Here is a 21,886-nt window from a genome sequence, read left to right as displayed (position 1 = left end):
TTTTTTTACTTCTCATGAAAATATTCTCTTTTGAGTAATGAACAGCCTAGAGAGCTTTCCATTTTTTTTTTTTGTACCAAATCAAGTCTCTAAGTTATTTGGTCATTTCAGGGCACCTAATGGGGAATGTTGCCTTACGCATTATCACAAGCAGTTTTTCTTATAAAAGGTTTACTCTCTCTCTTTTATTTTTAACAGGCATTGCGGCCTCATTTGCTGTCAAGCTTTTTAAAGCATGGATGGCAGAAAAAGATGCCAATTCTGTTACCTCCTCTTTGAGAAAAGCCAACTTAGATAAAAGGCTGCTTGTAAGTGTTGTTTGGGCAAAGGGTTATATGTTTCATGCTTCTGCTGTGGCTCTCTCAGTGTGTGCAATGTAATACGCAAATGCTCGAGTCTATGTTGAATTGGAACATGGTTCCTTTTATTTCTGTATTATGGTAAGATAGAAACTAATTCCAGTTTAATCTTCATTGCATAAATAAATGGAATGATAAAATTAAAGAGTCACAAGGAATGTGGAGACTTTCAAATTTGGAAGTTTGTTGACATAGTGAAAAAATTTATCAGAATTACCTCTGATGCAGCTAATAACTATAGAAATTTAAAGTTTTAAATATGAAATTTGAGATCACATTGATCTCACCTAATTAGACATTTGTGGGTATCTTGAGTCATAGTTGAATAACACTGATCTCAAATACAGGTTAGTTTGTTAACAAAATAAAAGTTCAAACAAGATTCCTTATTTATACCAAGATTCCTTAGAAATGCTTAGATACCTACGAAAGTGAACAAGTTAATTGTAGTTAATTTGAAACTTCCATCATCATGATTGCTTGATTATATTTTTACATCTATATCTTTGTATTTTTCAAAGAAAATCAAGAAAAATATTTGCTCTCATAATTTCTATCTGCCCCTATAATTTCTTTCTGCTAGAAGCCACAGCTGTGATAGAGATAGCTCCAAGTGAATCTGCCTTTACAATTTTAGGACAAAGTCTAAAGTTAAAAGACATGCTTGCCATGTTCTCTTTACCTAGTTTCTTCTCTGTTTTCTCTTCCAGTGTGTCCTACTGTGCAAGGGTATTGATCCATGGGATAAGTCTAAATCTGGCTCATTGTAAACTCTTGGATTTTCAGTGACTTAAAATCCCTTTATCTTTTGCAATTTACCTTAAAATAGCTCTCTTGGAAGTCTTTAGAATTTGAGAAGGAAGAAAAATTTAACTCTAGATTCTTGTTGATTTTTGCCACTGACAATACTTTTCATTTTAGTGTGTATTTATTAAGTGTCTGCTTTGTGCCAGGCTCTAGCCTAGAAGTTGTAGAGTCAGTAGAGACAGGATAGAGAAGTTTCCTGCCTTTGTGGCACCTACTCTGTAGCAACGTAGGGTGTCTGGAAGTCACTGAAGACAAGTGAATAGATTGTTGATGTCGGTGGAGGTTCATATGAAAGAGTGTATTCTCGTCCCTGAGTCTGTGGAGTAGCTGTATCTTAGCTCAGCAAAGCCCACTGAGATCTACATGCCCTTTCTTTCTGGGACCCATGGGGAAGGAACAGCTCCGACCAGAGCCATTCTGTCCTCATGTCAGAGGACAGGAATATAGGACACCGAAGTGAGCCCTTCTAGTGTTGTAGACGCTCACCTTTTTTGGCCAGAAGTAGTCAGTGAGAAGCCTGCCAGTGGGGTAGGAAGATTTAATCTACTCATGAGCTACTTCTCCACCTGTGAAGACAGATACAACAAGGAGGAACTTCACTGAACACTTGTTTAAAGGATAGCTGGGTGAATTATTAGGAAAAAAGATATAGTTGATTACTACTTAACACAGAAGACTCAGTTATTTCTCGTTTTTAAACTTTTATTTTGTATTGAGATATAGCTAATTAACACTGTTGTGATGATTTAGGGTGGACAGCCAAAGAGCTAAGCCATACATATACATGTATCCATTCTCTCCCAAACTCCCCTCCCATTCAAGCTGCCACATAACACTGAGCAGCGTTCCATGTGCAATACAAATAGGGCCTTGTTGGTTATCCATTTTATTTTTTTGAATAGCAATTTATTTTTTATTCATTCATCCTTACAATTTTATGCTTATTATCAGGTGTTTTACAAGGCACTGTATGTGAGTGTGGGTTGAGGGTAAGAGTGAACCTTTCTTTCCCATATTAAACTTTTGAGAATGCTATGCTCTTCTAACTTGAAGTATGGTTCCTTAAAGACACCAGTAATCACAGCTTGGTTAACTTGATTAGGTTACTTCATTTAAAAAAATGTTTAATGTATTTCCTTTTTGAAAAACATATCATTTAAGTGTTTTTGCTAGGTTTCTTTGTCTAGTATATTTTGAGCATGAAAAGCTTAGGTAGCAGTTTCTACCAGAAACTCCATGAGGACAGGGTGGCTATGTCTTAGACCATGCCTGCATGCTGTTTGCTGACTTACAAATGAATGAGGAACTAGAGTGTCAGTTCCACCATCTAGGAGGAAATTTTTGTTTCACTAAGCTGTTTGACAAAATTCCCTTTGGGGGAAAAATAGCATATTCTCGAAATTTAGCAATTACCTACTTCTGTAATACAGAAGCAAGAAAAATATATAGCAACTCCTAGAAGAGAGGAGATGGGAGACATCATTCTCCCATCACTGGAAAAGGGAACAGTGATCAAGATATTGAGCTGAAGCTATTGAAGAAAGTCAAACAAGCAACCTTTGTCTTTCTGGGGCTTATAGTTTATTGCAGGGGAACAGGCAATAAACTGAATAATTAATTTGAATGTGTAGTATAATAAAAAGTAAAAAGTGCTCTGAGAGGAAAACCAAGTAGGCAAACAGTGACGTATCTCTGTGTGGTGTGGCAAGGCCTCTCATAAGGTGACGTGTGTGAGGAAGCTAACTATCTAGATATATCCAGGAAGAGTATTTCAGGCAAAGCCTTTGAGGCATGGCATGTTGGGAACCGCAAAAGAGAGAATTTAGTAGGAGCAGAAATGTAGAGATCAGCTCAGAATAGTAGTTTTCAAGATATTACATGTCATTCATAAGGACTATGGTTATAGTTCATAAAAGTAAATTAAAAAATCACTTTGATGGTGTATTACTCTGAACGTAACTTGCAATCAGACTTTGCAGTCACATTCTTCCTAAATTGAATACAGAATGCTGGCACAAATAATTATTGACTTTGGAGTCATGCAGCCATGTCCTTAAATTTCTAGCTGCCTAATTAGTTGTTTAACCTTGTTGAGGTTCAGTTTATTTTTCTGTAAAACTTCTATTGTATACAGTTATTAGCAAAATACTTCATATCTAAATTCATAGAAGAAACTAAAAATTAAATTAGTGCCTTGCCCCCAACAAATTTAGAAGACCTCTTGACAAATATCAATGACAGAAATTCAGTCAGTTTTGAAATGTTTGTTTAACGTGAACGTATGTTTTAATGCTGCTCCCACCAACTCTGTTCTGACGTTTTGAAACTCATGACTCAACTCAGCGCAGGTTATGGGATGATGGTACACAGAATATTGAAATTTGAATCATGACAGAAGCCATCTGGCTACGTCCCTATCAGTTCAGTTCAATTCATTCGCTCAGTCGTGTCCAACTCTTTGCTGACCGCATGAATCGCAGCATGCCAGGCCTCCCTGTCCATCACCAACTCCCGGAGTTCACTCAGACTCACGTCCATCGAGTCAGTGATGCCATCCAGCCATCTCATCCTCTGTCATCTCCTTCTCCTCCTGCCCCTACTCCCTCCCAGCATCAGAATCTTTTCCAATGAGTCAACTCTTCGCATGAGGTGGCCAAAGTACTGGAGTTTCAGCTTTAGCATCATTCCTTCCAAAGAACACCCAGGACTGATCTCCTTTAGAATGAACTGGTTGGATCTCCTTGCAGTCCAAGGGACTCTCAAGAGTCTTCTCCAACACCACAGTTCAAAAGCATCAATTCTTCGGCACTCAGCTTTCTTCACAGACCAACTCTCACATCCATACATGACTACTGGAAAAAGCATAGCCTTGACTAAACAGACCTTTGTTGGCAAAGTAATGTCTCTGCTTTTGAATATGCTATCTAGGTTGGTCATAACTTTCCTTCCAAGGAGTAAGCCTCTTTTAATTTCATGGCTGCAGTCACCATCTGCAGTGATTTTGGATCCCCCAAAAATTAAGTCTGACACTATTTCCACTGTTTCCCCATCTATTTCCCATGAAGTAATGGGACCAGATGCCATGATCTTCGTTTTCTGAATGTTGAGCTTTAAGCCAACTTTTTTGCTCTCCTCTTTCACTTTCATCAAGAGGGTTTTTAGTTCCTCTTCACTTTCTGCCATAAGGGTGGTGTCATCTGCATATCTGAGGTTATTGATATTTCTCCCGGTGATCTTGATTCCAGCTTGTGCTTCTTCCAGCCCAATGTTTCTCATGATGTACTCTGCATATAAGTTAAATAAGCAGGGTGACAATATACAGCCTTGACGTACTCCTTTTCCTATTTGGAACCAGTCTCTTGTTCCATGTCCACTTCTGTTGCTTCCTGACCTGCATATAGGTTTCTCAAGAGGCAGGTCAGGTGGTCTGGTATTCCCTTCTCTTTCAGAATTTTCCACAGTTTATTGTGATCCACACAGTCAAAGGCTTTGGCATAGTCAATAAAGCAGAAATAGATGTTTTTCTGGAACTCTCTTGCTTTTTTGATGATCCAGCGAATGTTGGCCATTTGATCTCTGGTTCCTCTGCCTTTTCTAAAACCAGCTTGAACATCTGGAATTTCATGGTTCGCATACTGCTGAAGCCTGGCTTGGAGAATTTTGAGCATGACTTTACTAGCGTGTGAGATGAGTGTAATTGTGCGGTAGTTTGAACATTCTTTGGCATTGCCTTTCTTTGGGATTGGAATGAAAACTGACTTTTTCCAGTCTTGTGGCCACTGCTGCGTTTTCCAAATTTGCTGGCATATTGAGTGCAGCACTTTCACAGCATCATCTTTGAGGATTTGAAATAGCTCTACTGGAATTCCATCACCTCCACTAGCTTTGTTCATAGTGATGCTTTCTAAGGCCCACTTGACTTCACATTCCAGGATGTCTGGTTCTAGGTGAGTGATCACACCATCGTGATTATCTTTTTTGTACATCGTGCAGATCTTTTTTATACAGTTCTTCTGTGTATTCTTGCCACCTCTTCTTAATATCTTCTGCTTCTGTTAGGTCCATACCATTTCTGTCCTTAATCGAGCCCATCTTTGCATGAAATGTTCCCTTGGTATCTCTAATTTTCTTGAAGAAATCTCTAGTCTTTCCCATTCTGTTGTTCTATTTCTTTGCATTGATCACTGAGGAAGGCTTTCTTATCTCTTCTTGCTATTCTTTGAAACTCTGCATTCAGATGCTTATATCTTTCCTTTTCTCCTTTGCTTTTCTCTTCTCTTCTTTTCACAGGTATTTGTAAGGCCTCCCCAGACAGCCATTTTGCTTTTTTGCATTTCTTTGGCAAATTTGTTACAGATCTTTCTTCAGAGATTTTTATTGAAGCCCATATAGCCATTGGCCAATATATATATCCAAATCTAGCCATCATAAAAGTTTGGATCTATTTTGTAGACTCTTCAACAGTCTGAAAAATGTGAGAGCTTTGAAAACTGCCTTGCTTTCTTAGTTGAGTGCTGGGAGTCACACAGGATTAGAACATGACTAAGTGTTCCTAAGCCCCTGCCAAGCTGTATAAGGTGAAATGGAAATGAGGTAAAAATGTAAGAGCAGCCATGGTGTACTGCGCGTTTTAAAAATTTCCAAAAGAATTATGTAATGAATTGAAGAGTTGGTAGGACAGGTTTAGATTAGATCTCACCATGAACTTAATTTAGAGCCACCATCATCAAGAGTTACAGCAAAAATTCCCTGTAGCTCTGAGCTATTTTAGACTAATAGCAGCATTTTCTCAGAATGTGAATCGAGGTCTATGAGATGATAATAGTCAATATTGTTTTTTTTTTAAATCGTATCTCAAATCATTTCAGCATTACTAAAACTGGTTTTTGTCTGTTAACTCATAGTTAAGGAAACAGTATGATTGATAATTTCCGTTTCTCTTATCTGTTTAAAATAATCCCAGCCTTACTCATTTATCACCTTATTTATACTTAGTTTAGCACACTTGGCTCTGTTTTTGCATATGCTATACTTCAATTAAAGTAAAAGAAAAAGTAAATAGTGGTTCCAAATGAGTGAAACTACTTTTTTTATTCTTTGTCAAATTGCCTAATTTTGAAAGGTGTCTTAGCAAGTGCTCAAGAAATATACCTTGAGATGTATTCTTTTCAAAAATCAACCCTTACTCTTTTCTTCGTGAGATAGTCCAAGTGCTACTTTAATATGAAAATGTTCTTTATGCTTGCAGAATGTGAATGGCTTATTGTGTGACAGTCTCTTGTCTTTTCTCTCTCAGGAACTCTTCCCAGTTAACAGACAGAGTGTGGATCATTTCGCTAAGTACTTCACGGACGCAGGTCTGAAGGAGCTCTCCGACTTCCTCCGAGTCCAGCAGTCCCTGGGCACCAGGAAGGAGCTGCAGAAGGAACTCCAGGAGCGTCTTTCTCAGGAATGCCCGATCAAGGAGGTGAGGCCCATGGGCTCACCTCACTGCAAAACCACGGGCGAGGGGCGTATCCTAGATTGTGTGGTACAAACTTCACCTCCCTTAAAGGAGACTGCCCTTTGTTCATTGCTATGAACTTGAGGTCCTTTTCATACCATATAGATGAGCTCAATATCAGAAACATCCTCCAGGATGTTCCAGAAAAGAATGGTTATTTCCATACAAATGACTTATTTACCAGGTTGCTATGGTTGTCAAAATATTTCATCTGCCTAATAAATTCACTGTCCGCTGCTATCCACTAGCATTATACCTCAGTTTAAGGTGATTTTTTCCCATTTTATTGCAAATTATATAATATGGTTAGGTATTAGCTTAATGTATGCAGATTTCAATTTTAAGACAAAAAGGGGGTGGTTTTACATTCACGTCATGGATAAAGACCACTTGGACCAGTGACTTGCTGGCTTCCACTCACAATAACTGGGTAGCTGCATAATGTAAAAACTATATTTTTGTATAGCTATAGTTCTTGTGGCTATGACTATATCTTTCTTTTTTTAAGTCATGCCTGAAGAAAACTTTCCATTTGAACTTTAAAAAAACTTTTATGTGATAATTCAAAAGTTGCATTAAAAGTCCTTTCCTTTTGCCACTTAACTCTCAAGTCCCAAATCCTCACCACCCTGCTTGCCTAGAGCCTTGCAAGGTACCATGTATGATTTAAAATTTGAGATTTCAAGATGGATTCTGGCCAGCAGGTGGAGGTGTTGGTCCTAAGTCTCATAGCATTAAGGTCAGCAATATATTCAGTAACCTTTATCCAAGCAAAAATCTTGAACATGATTTTCCATGGTGAAAAAAGCAAGCTATAACGAACACTGTGATACTTCCAGGGATAGAGATGTCACATTTCTTTGCAGCTTTTCCCTGTCAGCTGGAGGTCTGGGACTCCTCCGTTCCTTCTTTTCTTGAAAGCTGCTTTCCCCGCTGCAATCCAGGCTGTCAGGAAAGAAAACAGTATACTTTCATTTTAAAAAGGAAGGGAGAAAAGTAGGTGTACTGCTCACAAAAGTGAAAGTGAAGTCGCTCAGTCGTGTCCGACTCTTTGTGACCCCATGGACTGTAGCCTATCAGGCTCCTCTGTCCATGGGATTTTCCAGGCAAGAGTGCTGGAATGGATTGCCATTTCCTTCTCCAGGGGACCTTCTGACCCAGGAATCGAACCCGGGTCTCCCGCATTGCAGGCAGACTCTTTACCATCTGAGCCACCAGGGAAGCTCACAGAGTGGTACATTAAGATGCATTATTGGAGAAGGCAATGGCACCCCACTCCAGTACTCTTGCTTGGAAAATCCCATGGATGGAGGAGCCTGGTAGGCTGCAGTCCATGGGGTCACTAAGAGTCAGACACGACTGAGCAATTTCACTTTCACTTTTCCCTTTCATGCATTGGAGAAGGAAATGGCAACCCACTCCAGTGTTCTTGCCTGGAGAATCCCAGGGATGGTGGAGCCTGATGGGCTGGCGTCTATGGGATCACACAGAGTCGAACAAGACTGAAGCAACTTAGCAGCAGCAGCAGCAGCAAGATGCATAAGGGTTTTTAATTACTTTTTAAGCCCTCCAGGTGGCGGTAGTGGTAAAGAATCCATCTGTCAAGGCAGGAGACTTAAGAGAAGCAAGTTCAATCCCTGGGTCAGGAAGATCCCGTGGAAAAGGAAACGGCAACTCACTGCAGTATTCTTGCTTATAGAATCCCCATGGACAGAGAAGCCTGGTGGGCTACAGTCCATGGGTTCTCAAAGAGTTGGACAGGACTGAGCGACTTAGCATACATGCGTGTACTAAAGTCCTCAACTCTACTTGGGATTTTATTTCAAAAGGGGAAAGATTTTTGCAAACAAGTTTAATATAAAATACAGTGTTAGGCAGAATTTATTCCATATGATCAGGTTTTTAGGATACATTTGCACATTTAAAAGTAATTCTGAAGGAAAATAGCCTGCTGAGTGTTGCTACATTGATATATACCATCTAAAAGAAGTCTTTGCACTTTACAATTTATTTACATAAGGCATGAAGATATTCGAAAGTTATAATTAAAGAATAAATTGTAGTGAGTGCCTCATACCAACCCAAGACACTTTTCATCAAGAGGTTTTAAGTTGAGGATTGGAAGTAGACATTCACAGCTCTGTTGCTGTCTTCAAACCCCAGAAAGTCAGACTGGCTTAAATAATCCTTGCCCTGCTGAACTCAACAGGGGTCCTGCCTGTAAAAGACTAACTCTGAGAAACCAAGATTCGCTGTTATTTTCTATTACCCAGCAGCTCCTGGCCAGAGCTAAGCCTATTAATTTGGGAACTAAAAATAAATCCGCTCTGAGAACAAATCATTGTGTTCTCCTCTGCCTTGGAACTTGAGAGCATATGCCAGGAAGGGAGGGACTAGCAGTGTGTTTGTCTGCCCCAAACCTTTCACTAAGCACAGAGAGGGGGGGATCTCCCCACCTGCCTGTTCTTCTTTTGACTCCTATCTTCGTGAAATGTAGGTGGTTCTCTATGTTAAAGAAGAAATGAAAAGGAATGATCTTCCAGAAACAGCAGTGATTGGACTTCTGTGGACCTGTATAATGAACGCTGTGGAATGGAACAAGAAGGAGGAACTCGTGGCGGAGCAGGCCCTCAAACACCTGAAGGTACAGGGTTCCAGCCAGGCTGTCTTGGCTGCAGGCCAGCTGCAGCTTTAACAGTGTGACAGACGGGTTCTAATCATAGTGTCCCAGGTTCAGTCCAAACATGTATTTCCTAATGTTTTTCCTTTCAAATATGCCACCACCTAAAATGTTTGAGATGTAAGAGCTTGTGAAATAACTGAGGGTAAGTTCTTATTAAAAACATCAGAAAATCCACGGAATAGTCATATATTCAGTATTAAAGAGAAATATAGTCTGTTAGTTTTCCTTCTACCTGACAAAAATTCCTAAGGAGTCAGCTACAAGTTGACGTTAGAATTTGAAAAGTGAGTGGTAGAAGAAATCAACTGATTGTATAAATTGTATATTTTTGTAGGGGGATACATATGTGTTTGCTTTCATCATCCTCTCCCTGTAAAACTATTAAGAAACGTAGAAGACTTAGAACCTGCCTTCAGAGTTTACAGTTGAATTGGGAAGCGGACACCTACATAGTATAAACTTGGTAGGATGTAAATCAGATAACTCTTCAATATTTAGGAGAACAGAGCAGTGAGTAGCCTATGCAGGGAAGGATCGAAGGAGGAGTTTGTGCTGAGCTCAGTAACTCTTAGACAAAATAATAGCCAAACATCAACAACTAGGGGCTTCCCTGATGGCTCAGATGGTAAAGAATCTGCCTGCAGTGTGGGAGACCTGGGTTTGATCCCTGGTTTGGGAATATCCTCTGGAGAAGAGAGTGGCAACCCACTTCAGTATTCTTGCCTGGAGAATTCTATGGACAGAGGAGCCTGGCGGGCTACCATCAGTGGGGTCACAAAGAGTCAGACAGGACTGAGAGAGATACACACACATCAAGAACTGGAAGCCAAGGTCATTTAAGACAGAAGGAGCAATATGAACAAAACAAAACCATAAAGATGTTTTGTGAGGGGATCTGGGAAGAGACCTCTACTCTTCCAGTGGCAGAGCCAGGAGTGGAAGAATCACAGCAGGCCTGGAAACCTTCAGAGCTTAGGATCTCTGCCTCATTTTCACAATATCCATTAGATGAACACATAGCATAGCAGTTGTCTCTTGACAGAGCCAGGAGTTCCTATTTGGTCTCTCTTAGCAGGTGCAATGAGAGAAATCTGATATGGTGCAGGGATAGAAAATTCATTTTGGTTGGACACAATATTATAATAAGATAATCCTCAAAGTGGAAGTTTTCTAAGCACATCTCCAGGTGACTGCTGTGCTTCAAGTGGCATCAGCCCTATACTTCCCACAAAAGTGAACGGTCTTCCTCCCCGCTCCTCTTCCAGCAATACGCTCCACTCCTGGCTGTGTTCAGCTCCCAAGGCCAGTCAGAGCTGATCCTCCTGCAGAAGGTTCAGGAATACTGCTACGACAACATCCATTTCATGAAAGCCTTTCAGAAGATTGTGGTCCTCTTTTACAAAGGTATGTATCTGTGTCGTTCTGCCACTATGCTTCCGTGTTTTGTTGAAGCTCTTTTTGGGCCAGAGTAAGGGGTGATGCAGAGGGGGACATGGGTTTCTGCTCATCTCTGAGTTTTAGTGAGGCAGCCATATTATGTAGAGAGAGGGGGTATTCATACAAAACCCATAAATGCCTGTGGCCCCAGGTCCCAGTCTGATTAGGCCCCTGTGCACCTCTCACTGATGGAAATGGCTAGAAGACTGGTGATGAACTTATAATTTCGGAAGATGGGGAGGGAGGATGGTGAAAAAGACTGTAATTACTGAAAAGAAGGTCTGTGTTTGAATTGTACCAGAAGCATGTTCAGGCCTTTCAGATACCATCAAGCTGGCTCTAAATTAGCTTTAAACTTTGTGTTTTAGTTATTTGGCTCACCCAGTCTCCTATTTGCCCAGGAAATGACTATTTTTAGATTTTCAGATTTACTGTCTGTTCATTATGTTTATAAGGTTTAGGTTGCCATGACAACTGGTACTGCCAGTTTATTAAAAAATGAATGCTCTAGGGTTTTAACTGATCTCAATCTCTATACCTATAGTATATTTTTAAAAAATGATCCTAGACTATTCTTTGGTCTAGCTTTGTAGTTAGTTTTATGAGGAGAGGGGAAGGAACATTTAAACAATGATACGTTTTGAACATGATGAAATGTTCATTAGAAATTACTGCTATCTTAAATGGCATAACAGAAGAAAACTAAAGTATAAATTAATGGACTTCCCTGGTGGCTCAGACGGTAAAGAATCCTCCTGCAGTGCAGGAAACCCGGATTCAATCCCTGGGTCCGATAGATCCCATGGAGAAGGGAATGGCAACCCACTCCAGGTTTCTTGCCTGGAAAATTCCAGGGATAGAGGAGCCTGGCAGGCTACAGTCCATGGCATCACAAAGAGTCAGACACAACTGAGTGACTAACAGACACGCACACAACAAACACATAAATGAGTACCAGTCAAATGTTTCTTTTCTTTTTGATGCGTTCTTAAATTTGTCTATTTTGAATGACAGTTTGGAATGTAAAAATTTTACATTATCGGTTGCTAGCTATTTGGAAAAAAATGCGTGATAGCATTTCACAGAGTTTTAATTGGCTATCCAGATTCTTCAAATGCATTCTTCTTGCCCATAAGTGTGTGGGTGATATTTTTGCTTTCTCAGCACTAAGGTATTCGGCACAGTTTTCTGTGTCAGTGGGAGACTATGATGACTGCAGAGTCCCATTTGAAGTTCAATAAAAGGTGTTTTTGGTTTTGGTGTTTTTTTTTTTGGCCAGGTCTGTATTAGACTCACTTGGATATGGTTGTGAGATAGCAACATCCTAAAACTAGGGCTTACATGATACCCCAGGTCATGAGACAGCAATGTCTTAATGCTAGGTAACCCATCAGAACCAGACCTGCAGGTCCTATGGCAAACATACCTGTGGTACCCAGTGGCGAAGACAAACTACTTTTTAATCAGTAAAGGCATTTAGATGGCATATTAACTATTAACATCCTACTCTTCAGATTTCTCTTTTTAACTATTAATGAATGTCAGAATCCTTCCCCATTATACTTTTTATAACAACTACTAACAGCTAGCAAAACTGGCAGCTTTGAGTTATTTCCTATTCTTCAGCCCCAAACTCTAAGGAACAGTGGCCTGGAATTATATCCAAGAAATGGGCACCAAGAAGTACAAAGAAGAGGCATTAGCTGTTCCTTACACCGTAGGTTAACTATTAAATAGATTGTTTCAGTTAGTAAAGTCTGTGGTGAGTATGAGCAGGCCCAAGGGAACACAGGAACATAAGTGTCAGCATCAGTTTTATTCTGGCCTAGCTGTTTTTGGAAATGAAATCAGGAAACTTGCAAATAGAAACCTAAACTATATTTTACTGAGAAGTTAAAACAGAATATCATTTTCTAAGTAACTTTGCAGTTTTCCACAAAATTATATATATAGGCTGTTCTTCTGAATAAAATAATTGCATTTTTTTCTCTTGAGAACATGGAATCCCTGAAGAATGTTTGTTCTTTATGACTGTTAGGAGAGTTACTGTGTTTACCTTCCTTTTCATAGTAGTTTTTACCTTGGCCTTATTTCATTCAGCAAACGCTTGTGCACCAGTAGACATATATTTCGTTTGTCTTTATATGGATTTGGATGTTCTTGTCCTGTATTTCATATGTCTAGGAAGACTTGAGGACTATGTTTGTTAAAGCACTCCTTTTCCAGTGCCTGTGTGTGTGTGTGAATCACCTGGGGAGCTTGTTAAAACAGATTCCCCAAAGATTCTGATTCAGTGCGTCCAGCCTTAGTGAAGTGAAATCACTCAGTCATGTCCGACTCTTTGCGACCCCGTGGACTGTAGCCCGCCAGGCTCCTCTGTCCATGGGATTCTCCAGGCAAGAATACTGGAGTGGGTTGCCATTTCCTTCTCTAGGGGATCTTCCCAACCCAGGGATCGAACCCGGGTCTCCTGCATTGCAGGCAGATGCTTTATCCTCTGAGCCTTGGGCCCTCAGATTTCCCTTTTAACAAATTTCCAGGTGATGCTGTGACTGTTGGTCTCAGATCACTGATTGACCTAAAGGATATTTATTGAATGCCTAAAGGATATTTACTGATTGACCTAAAGGATATTTATTGATATTTATTTAGTGACAAATCCCATGAACTGTAGTAACATGGTTAAGATTATGCTTAACCATTAATTCCATATACACATACACATTTTACAAATATTAAATAGTGTTTTGTCTGCTTCTTTTATCTAGTGATGGGAAGCCCTTTACATTTTGATTTAAAGCCAGTTTTCAAAAATGTAATGGAAATCATTTCTCCTTTCCCATTTTAGAAGTCGCTCAGTAAGTGTCTGACTCTTCTTGACCCCATGGACTGCAGCCTACCAGGCTCCTCTGTCCATGGGATTTTCCAGGAAAGAGTACTGGAGTGGGGTGCCATTGCCTTCTCTGAGTATCTCTATTACATACACTCATCTTCCTGTATTGCTAAAATTGAGGATAACAGAAACTGTGGGATATGACTCCCCACGTCACCCCTGAAAACCTAATTGCTTAAAAGAGTGCCATTATTAAAATTTTCATTTTTATATATTTTATAGAAAAAAAATAGAGGAGTGAAAGTGAATAAACTTTGAGTAATGCTTTGCAGCAGTGAAAGGAGACAGTGGTGATTGGTCCCTTCCTGAAGATTCACATTTTGTACTAGAATCTAGATTTTTATATTTCTAAGGAAGTAAGGAAAATAGTAAGTCCATCACTACTTTTCTAATGTTGCATTATTCACCTTCTAAAATAGATTTCTTTCTTCCTAAAGCTAGGTAGTGTATTCTCAGCATGTAGGTTTGGAAAAATATAAAACTACCTCCTCAAGTACTATTAGTATCTCTATTATGGGTTTTATTGTTTGCAGATATTTCTTAGGTTAAATTCTATTCCTCACACACATTTTTCTAAAAGAAGTTTCTTATTCTAAAAGATGTTTGACCTTCTCACATATAGTCCCAGCTTTCTTAGGGTAAATTATGTTTGACTCATGTCCCTATACGCCACTGCTCATAAAAAGCACTGAATTTTATGTTTCAGGTGACATCGTTTTCAACTTAAATATTTAAATAAGTGACATCACCTAACACTTTGCAGTTCTCATAACACTCTTAGGATATTGTCTCTTTGACCCTCATGAAAACTGAAATTTTGAATTAAAATTCTACACATTGAGACATATTTAGTTTTTCTCATCAGGTTATTTATTATACATGTACTGAGTGCAAACTAGCTGCCAAGTCTTATGTTAAATGCTGGAAATGAGATGAACAAAACAGTCCCTGACTGCCTGGATTTCAGAGTATAGAAGAAAACCCAAAATTATAATCACAATGTGTGTGTGTATTCATTCACTCAGTCATGTCTGATTTGCGACGCGATGGACTGTAGCCTGGCAGGCTCCACTGTCTATGGTATTTTCTAGGCAAGAATACTGCAGTGGCTCTCTCCTATAATCACCATATCAGTGGCTAAAAGAAGGCTGGTACCAATAAATGATGATGAGAAGTGGAAGGAAGACAGCGGAGGGGCCTCTAACTCCGAGCTGGAGCTAACTTGGTGAAGGAAAGAGGAAGGCTCTCAAGGGACCAGAGTATTTTCCCCAGAGGTGATGAAGAAGTTGGCCACATAGAAGGGAGAGAAACGCACTGTAATATGAGAGGCCTTGGTACAATTGTGGAATGTCTCCTTTCTTACTGTACTTTTACTGATCGTCTGTATTCCTAGTAGGTAGTTGGAGGAGATCCCATCACTTTGTCATCTCCATCTCCTGGTTATAATGAACTCTTCTCCCTACTTTCCCTTAGTGGAAAACACAAGTTCTCTCTCTCCTACATTTGTCAAGGAGCTCCTTTCATTTGTAATTAGATTTTTTCCTACGCAGAAGTTAACTTTCTTTTTGATATTCACACTTTGCCTCAAAGTTGCCCTGTGTCATTGTTTCTGTCCCTTCTTTATTATTTATTTCCCTAGAGATTTGGTCTTGCAGCAGGTGTTTATTATTAAATTCTTCCACGAGCTCAGCTCTGTACGAAGTTGGTCTGATTTTTCAGTAGACAATATATCTGGTAAGTTTTCCCGGTCATGTACAGTCCTTTTCACAAGCACAGTCACCAACAAGGATTCTAGTACTTGCATGGTCTCTTTTGGCCTCTGCGGGGCAATCAAACGCAGGAGTGAGCTCTCAACCTTCATAAGGAAGACACAAGACAGTGTCTCTAAGCTACGCTCTGTCGCCTTTGCAACCTGTAGATTGTATCATAACATGATTCATTATGGTGAGAAGGAAAAATAGAATTTCCCTTTACATGTTTAGTTCTATATTTATTTTATAACATTAACAGTAGTAGTTGTTCAGTTGAGTTGCTCAGTCGTGTCCGACTCTTTGCAACCCCATGAATCGCAGCACGCCAGGCCTCCTTGTCCATCACCAACTCCCGGAGTTCACTCAGACTCACGTCCATCGAGTCAGTGATGCCATCCAGCCATCTCATCCTCTGTCGTCCCCTTCTCCTCCTGCGCCCAGTCCCTCCCAGTATCAGAGTCTTTTCCAGTGAGTCAACTCTTCACATTAGGTGGCCAAAGTATTGGAGTTTCAGCTTTAGCATCATTCCTTCCAGTGAACACCCAGGACTGATCTCCTTTAGAATGGACTGCTTGGATGTCCTTGCAGTCCAAGGGACTCTCAAGAGTCTTGTCCAACACCACAGTTCAAAAGCATCAATTCTTCGGTGCTCAGCTTTCTTCATAGTCCAACTCTCACATCCACACATGACCACTGGAAAAACCATAGCCTTGACTAGACAGACCTTTGTTGGCAAAGTAGTATCTCTGCTTTTCAATATGCTGTCCAGGTTGGTCATAACTTTTCTTCCAAGGAGTAAGCATCTTTTAATTTCATGGCTGCAGTCACCATCTGCAGTGATTTTGGAGCCCAAAAAAATAAAGTCTGACACTGTTTCCACTGTTTCCCCATCTATTTCCCATGAAGTGATGGGACCAGATGCCATGATCTTCATTTTCTTAATGTTGAGCTTTAGGCCAACTTTTTCACTCTCCCCTTTCACTTTCATCAAGAGGCTTTTTAGCTCCTCTTCACTTTCTGCCATAAGGGTGGTATCGTCTGCATATCTGAGGTTATTGATATTTCTCCTGGCAGTCTTATTCCAGGTTGTGCTTCTTCCAGCCCAGCATTTCTCATGATATACTCTGCATATAAGTTAAATAAGCAGGGTGACAATATACAGCCTTGACAGACTCCTTTTCCTATTTGGAACCAATCTGTTGTTCTATGTCCACTTCTAACTGTTGCTTCCTGACCTGCGTATAGGTTTCTCAAGAGGCAGATCAGGTGGTCTGGTATTCACATCTCTTTCAGAATTTTCCACAGTTTATTGTGATCCACACAGTTACAGGCTTTGGCATAGTCAATAAAGCAGAAATAGATGTTTTTCTGGAACTCTCTTGCTTTTTCCATGATCCAGCGAATGTTGGCCATTTGATCTCTGGTTCCTCTGCCTTTTCTAAAACCAGCTTGAACATCTGGAAGTTCACGGTTCATGTACTATTGAAGCCTGGCTTGGGGAATTTTGAGCATGACTTCACTAGCGTGTGAGATGAGTGTAATTGTGCGGTAGTTTGAGCATTCTTTGGCATTGCCTTTCTTTGGGATTGGAATGAAAAGTGACCTTTTCCAGTCCTGTGGCCACTGCTGAGTGTTCCAAATTTGCTGGCATATTGAGTGCAGCACTTTCACAGCATCATCTTTGAGGATTTGAAATAGCTCAACTGGAATTCTATCACCTCCATTAGCTTTGTTCATAGTGATGCTTTCTAAGGCCCACTTGACTTCACAACCCAGGATGTCTGGCTCTAGGTGAGTGAACACAACATCGTGATTATCTGGGTCATGAAGCTCTTTTCTGTACAGTTCTTCTATGTATTCTTGCCACTTCTTAATATCTCCTGCTTCTGTTAGGTCTAACTCAATGAAACTAAGCCATGCCGTGTGGGGCCACCCAAGACAGACAGGTCATGGTGGAGAGGTTTGACAGAATGTGGTCCACTGGAGAAGGGAATGGCACACCACTTCAGTATTCTTGCCTTGAGAACCCCATGAAGAGTAGTTGTTAGTATATGCATATAGTTTGTAAACCAAAAAATATACATATGTTGGGAATGTATGTGCTCAAAATTATCTTACTAATAGGAGAACATGATGAAACAGTTTGGAAGTTACTAGTAGAAATCACAGGCATCTTAAAGATGTCATAAAAACAAATCCTATAAAAGGGACTTTTAAAATTCATGTTTGAGATAATCAGTGTTCCTGGAAATTTTCTGCAAAGTGTTCTTACCCAGTAACAAATCACTTCCTCGAGTTGTAAACCATCTTCTTCTCATGGCTATGAAAACTAGGCTTTGATGGCCAGAGGTAGGAAAGTTCTTTTATCATTGTGAGTGGAGAGTGCAGAGCTGGAAACATGAGAAACTCAAAGACTAGAAGCTAAGAGTAATTACTTAGGACTCCTGATTATAATTTCTAAGTCTATTCCTTAGAAATGAATAAACCCAGATTTCTATCTTCATTTGCAAAATGTAGTGTATTTAATGATCAAAATAAAAAATAAAACACACTTTTCTATTTTCTAAAACCAATCGTGCATTTTTAGTCAATTTAATCTCTTCAGTTGAATCTGAGAGCCAGTTATTAATTTTAAAAAACAAGGCTTTTGTTATGAAGAGATCAGTGATATTATGAATAAAAGCAATATCAAAACATTTCTCTTGTTTTTATAAGTTAAAGGTATATTTTAACTACAAAAACATCGTTAGAATGATTTATCAGCATTTACAGTGGATTGGGCAGGCATTGGCGATAATAATAAATCCTTTTTCTATGGTTTCTATTTCATTTCTCACTCCAAAATCCCGAAAGACAACCCATTAGAACACTGGCAAAGTATGTAGGCTATTGTTTCCACATTCCCCTTTCTATTAACATTAACTATTCCAAGTTAATGATAACTTGAGGGTATCAAGGTGTATTTGTGGAATGTAGAGTTTTAGGTAGTAGATAGTTAATAGATAACACTTTTTCTTAAAAACCTGCAGGAAGTCTATCTAACACGTCTTTCTCTCTGAATGGTGTACAAGGAAACTCATGTGATTTAGATATTGTGGGAAAATAAATTTAGGACAGCGATAGACTGATGTAGAACTTTGGATTCTGTGTATATTGGTCCCATGGTATACCCAGGAAGCTCATCTTTATATTTAATCATTAATATTATCATTATTGCATTCTATCTACAATATTTTTTATTGTTTGCCCTTTTGTTCTCCTAAAGTAAATCCCCTTAAAAGACCAGTCATTTGAGGTCGCTGGTTAATCAAGATGTGTTTGAAACTGGCAGGACAAAGGGTATTCTGAAATGCTAGAATTGCTGATTCATTGGCAAAATAACCCAGTTTCCTCCCAGGAAATTAACACTGTAAGATTTCCAAGTCCCACCATCATCACTAAAGTACTGACGATCCTATCTACTGGGCTTCCCCAGTGGCTCAGAAATAAAGATCCCACCTGCCAATGCAGGAGACAAGGGTCCCATCCTTGGGTCAGGAAGGTCCCCTGGAGAAGGGAATGGCAACCCACTACAGAATTCTTGCCTGGGAAATCCCATGAACAGAAAAGCCTACAGTCTGTGGGGTCACAAAGGAGTTCGACACCACTGAGCAACTAAACAACATCACTACCCGCACTACTAACGTGCACTGGACACAGGACACTGTGCTGTGTGGAAACAAGCTTGGTTCTTGTCTTCTGATAAGTTTCAATATGAGTTTCTTTCATAACAGAATTTTGATATTTGAAGTGATTGCTTTCTGTTAAGCTGTAAGACATGAACTTGCTTTAAAACATGATATGTATGTAATAACTTTGAAATGTTTGATTTGAAATTGCAGCTGATGTGCTGAGTGAAGAAGCGATATTGAAGTGGTACAAAGAAGCACATGGTGCCAAAGGCAAAAGTGTTTTCCTTGACCAGATGAAGAAATTTGTGGAGTGGTTACAAAACGCAGAGGAAGGTATGATTGTATTTAACAACCTTGGTGGCCATTTAGCAGATCCTTTCTCACTGTAATTCAAAATAGCTCCTCCCTCCACAGATTTTTTTTTTTTTTTTTTTGGCTTTGTAAAACTGAAGTTCTAAACCTTCATTTCTGAATCAAGGCAATGAAAATATCTGCATGATAAACAAAACAAAATCTCTTAAAGTATTCCTAGTGGAGGACAAAGAGGAAGAAATAATCAGATGTGAAAGGAGAAAAATAATTACATTTATGGAATTATATCATTTTTTTTATAGCACCTTTACTGGTTGACGTGCTTAAAGTGGGAATACAAGTTGGAAGAGCAATAATGATGAGACTTAATCCAACTAGGCATGAGAAGTTGATGATCCAGAAACATACAAGTAGTTATAGTCACCAGTAATATTTCTGAGTATGTTGCCTTTTTAGAAAGTCAATTTCATTTAAAAATCCAAAAGTTTGCTTCTGCCCTTTCTGACTCTCTTAGTCAATGGACACCCAGGCAATAATGTGTTTTTTTAGGGGACAGGGAGATAAGAATAGAAACTATTTCCTGACCTCGTTTAACAGTCTCAGAAGAAAACAACCTGACTTGTCTCTCTCTTCTCTCGTAGAGTCTGAATCTGAAGGTGAAGAGAATTAGGTGGCTCAAGAAGCACAATACCTAGGTCACCACACAACACTTTTATTGGGAATGCTGAGCCATTTGAGAAGAGAAACTTGGCTTCCGTTTTCACAAAGGAAAAAAAAAAATAGGATAGACTTCCCTTTTGCCAAGGGGAAATGGTTTTCTGTTTTGTTTTGTTTTTAAATGGAGCCCTGAGGCATCAGCGATTATACTTGGGACTCTACCTCTCACTCACTATTCGCTAACTTAAAGCCATTCAACAGGGAGTCCAGTAGGTATCTGAGGCGAAATACTCCACAGACTCCTCTTTTTTAAGCTGTATTTTTCAGGTACTGTGTGGTGAACGCCCCACTGGTGTCTATTACAGGGCCACATTGGTAGTTGTGTATCTGCTCGTGTATGTGATTTGACAAACCAGTTTTTTAAAATAAATGGCTTTTTAAAAATCTGGGCTTATATTTTCAACGCTTTTATTTCTTTACTGTCCTGACTTCTTGTACAGATGACATTTCAATGTCAGGCTTGTTTTCCCATCCAAAATGCTGAATGGTTCTTGTTGATCAAAGCACTTCTACTCCTTGTATCATTGGCGAATATATTTCACTTACCTTTGTAGTGTCGTAGAAATCCACCCAAAAGTGTAGGCACACTAGCACCAATACCATAAATTGATAATAATAATATCATCTGGAGAGTCTATGGGGTCGCACAGAGTCGGACACAACTGAAGTGACTTAGCAGCAGCAGCACCAATACCATAAATTGATGATAATAATAATATTATCTGTGTGTGAGGATGTCATTTTCATTATGCAGGAAATAATAAGGACAAGAATGACTGTACTCAAGAATGAGTAGAAGTCATAGGATAAAGAGCTTTACAGCCCCTTGAAGTGACTAGCATACCCCAGGGGGCGCTTATATATTCTTTCCTAAAATTGTTCTGGAAAATGCTCCTCTTTCCTTCTGGTTTTTCCTTTCAATCTGCATCTTATTTCTTCCAGTCCATTAGTTCATGGCAAGCCTCCATCTGCCCCTCCTTCTGCCTATCCAAAAATAAGAATTATGAAGTTAAATGGTATTCACATCATAGAGTACATATTCAATGTATTTATTTGAAATGAAAAAAATGAATAATTTTTATTGAAAGCAAACTTGGCAAACTAATTTGACAAGTACTGACTGCCAATTAGTATACATGGCAGGCACACTCTAAGTTAAATCTTCATCTCTGATGTTTTGACAGATATAGTTAAAGATTAAAATATTGAAAATTACATTCAATTTGTAATAACAATTTTATATGTCAACTTTTATGTATTTTAGATTTAAGTTTAAATCAGCATGTTCCCTGTCATTTTGGGGATCTTGAGTAAGATGTGTGAAGAAGGTATTTGATTTTGCCCCACTATTTCCAAAGTATCCACACTCAGACCTACTGTCCTAGGTCTTAGTGACCAAGATGGAACTAAAAGTCCCATTACTGAGTTGCACACACATGCCCTTTTGCCCCTATTTTCTGCTGTCAAATTATAATGAAATGTATGTTTGTACAGTTCAATCAGAAGGTTGCTCAAGAAGGGTCAGGAGCACTTCTACTGAGCAAACATCTGGGAAGTCAGTTTTCTAACGTATAAACTACTTAATGTTTTCTAGCACATAATATTTTTTCCAAACAGAGCTTAAGATAGTGATTTTCAGGTACGTAATCATGGATGAGGGGCTCCCCCGGTGGCTCAGCAGTCAAGAAGCTGACTGCAATGCTGGCGACGCCAAAGATGGTTCAGTCCCTGGGTCAGGAAGATCCCCTGGAGA

At 39.4% G+C, this 21,886-nt stretch overlaps 1 protein-coding gene across 2 annotated transcripts in view; it reads left to right on the top strand.

Moving 5' to 3' along the window:
- Positions 1-20,519, top strand: part of BZW2 (basic leucine zipper and W2 domains 2) — a 63,164-nt gene extending 42,645 nt beyond the window's left edge. Inside the window, exons 7-12 of one of the 2 annotated variants that reach the window (XM_005678994.3) lie at positions 199-308; positions 6,463-6,633; positions 9,167-9,313; positions 10,618-10,756; positions 19,315-19,437; positions 20,058-20,519. In XM_005678994.3, the coding sequence (XP_005679051.1) occupies positions 199-308; positions 6,463-6,633; positions 9,167-9,313; positions 10,618-10,756; positions 19,315-19,437; positions 20,058-20,086 (719 nt within the window). In that variant the 3' untranslated portion in view covers positions 20,087-20,519. The remainder of the gene's footprint in view (positions 1-198; positions 309-6,462; positions 6,634-9,166; positions 9,314-10,617; positions 10,757-19,314; positions 19,438-20,057) is intronic. The other variant, XM_018047355.1, reaches the window with a different exon arrangement.

This window comes from Capra hircus, chromosome 4 (assembly GCF_001704415.2).
Source record: "Capra hircus breed San Clemente chromosome 4, ASM170441v1, whole genome shotgun sequence".
NCBI lineage: Eukaryota > Metazoa > Chordata > Mammalia > Artiodactyla > Bovidae > Capra > Capra hircus.
This window is presented reverse-complemented; position numbering and strand designations above follow the sequence as displayed.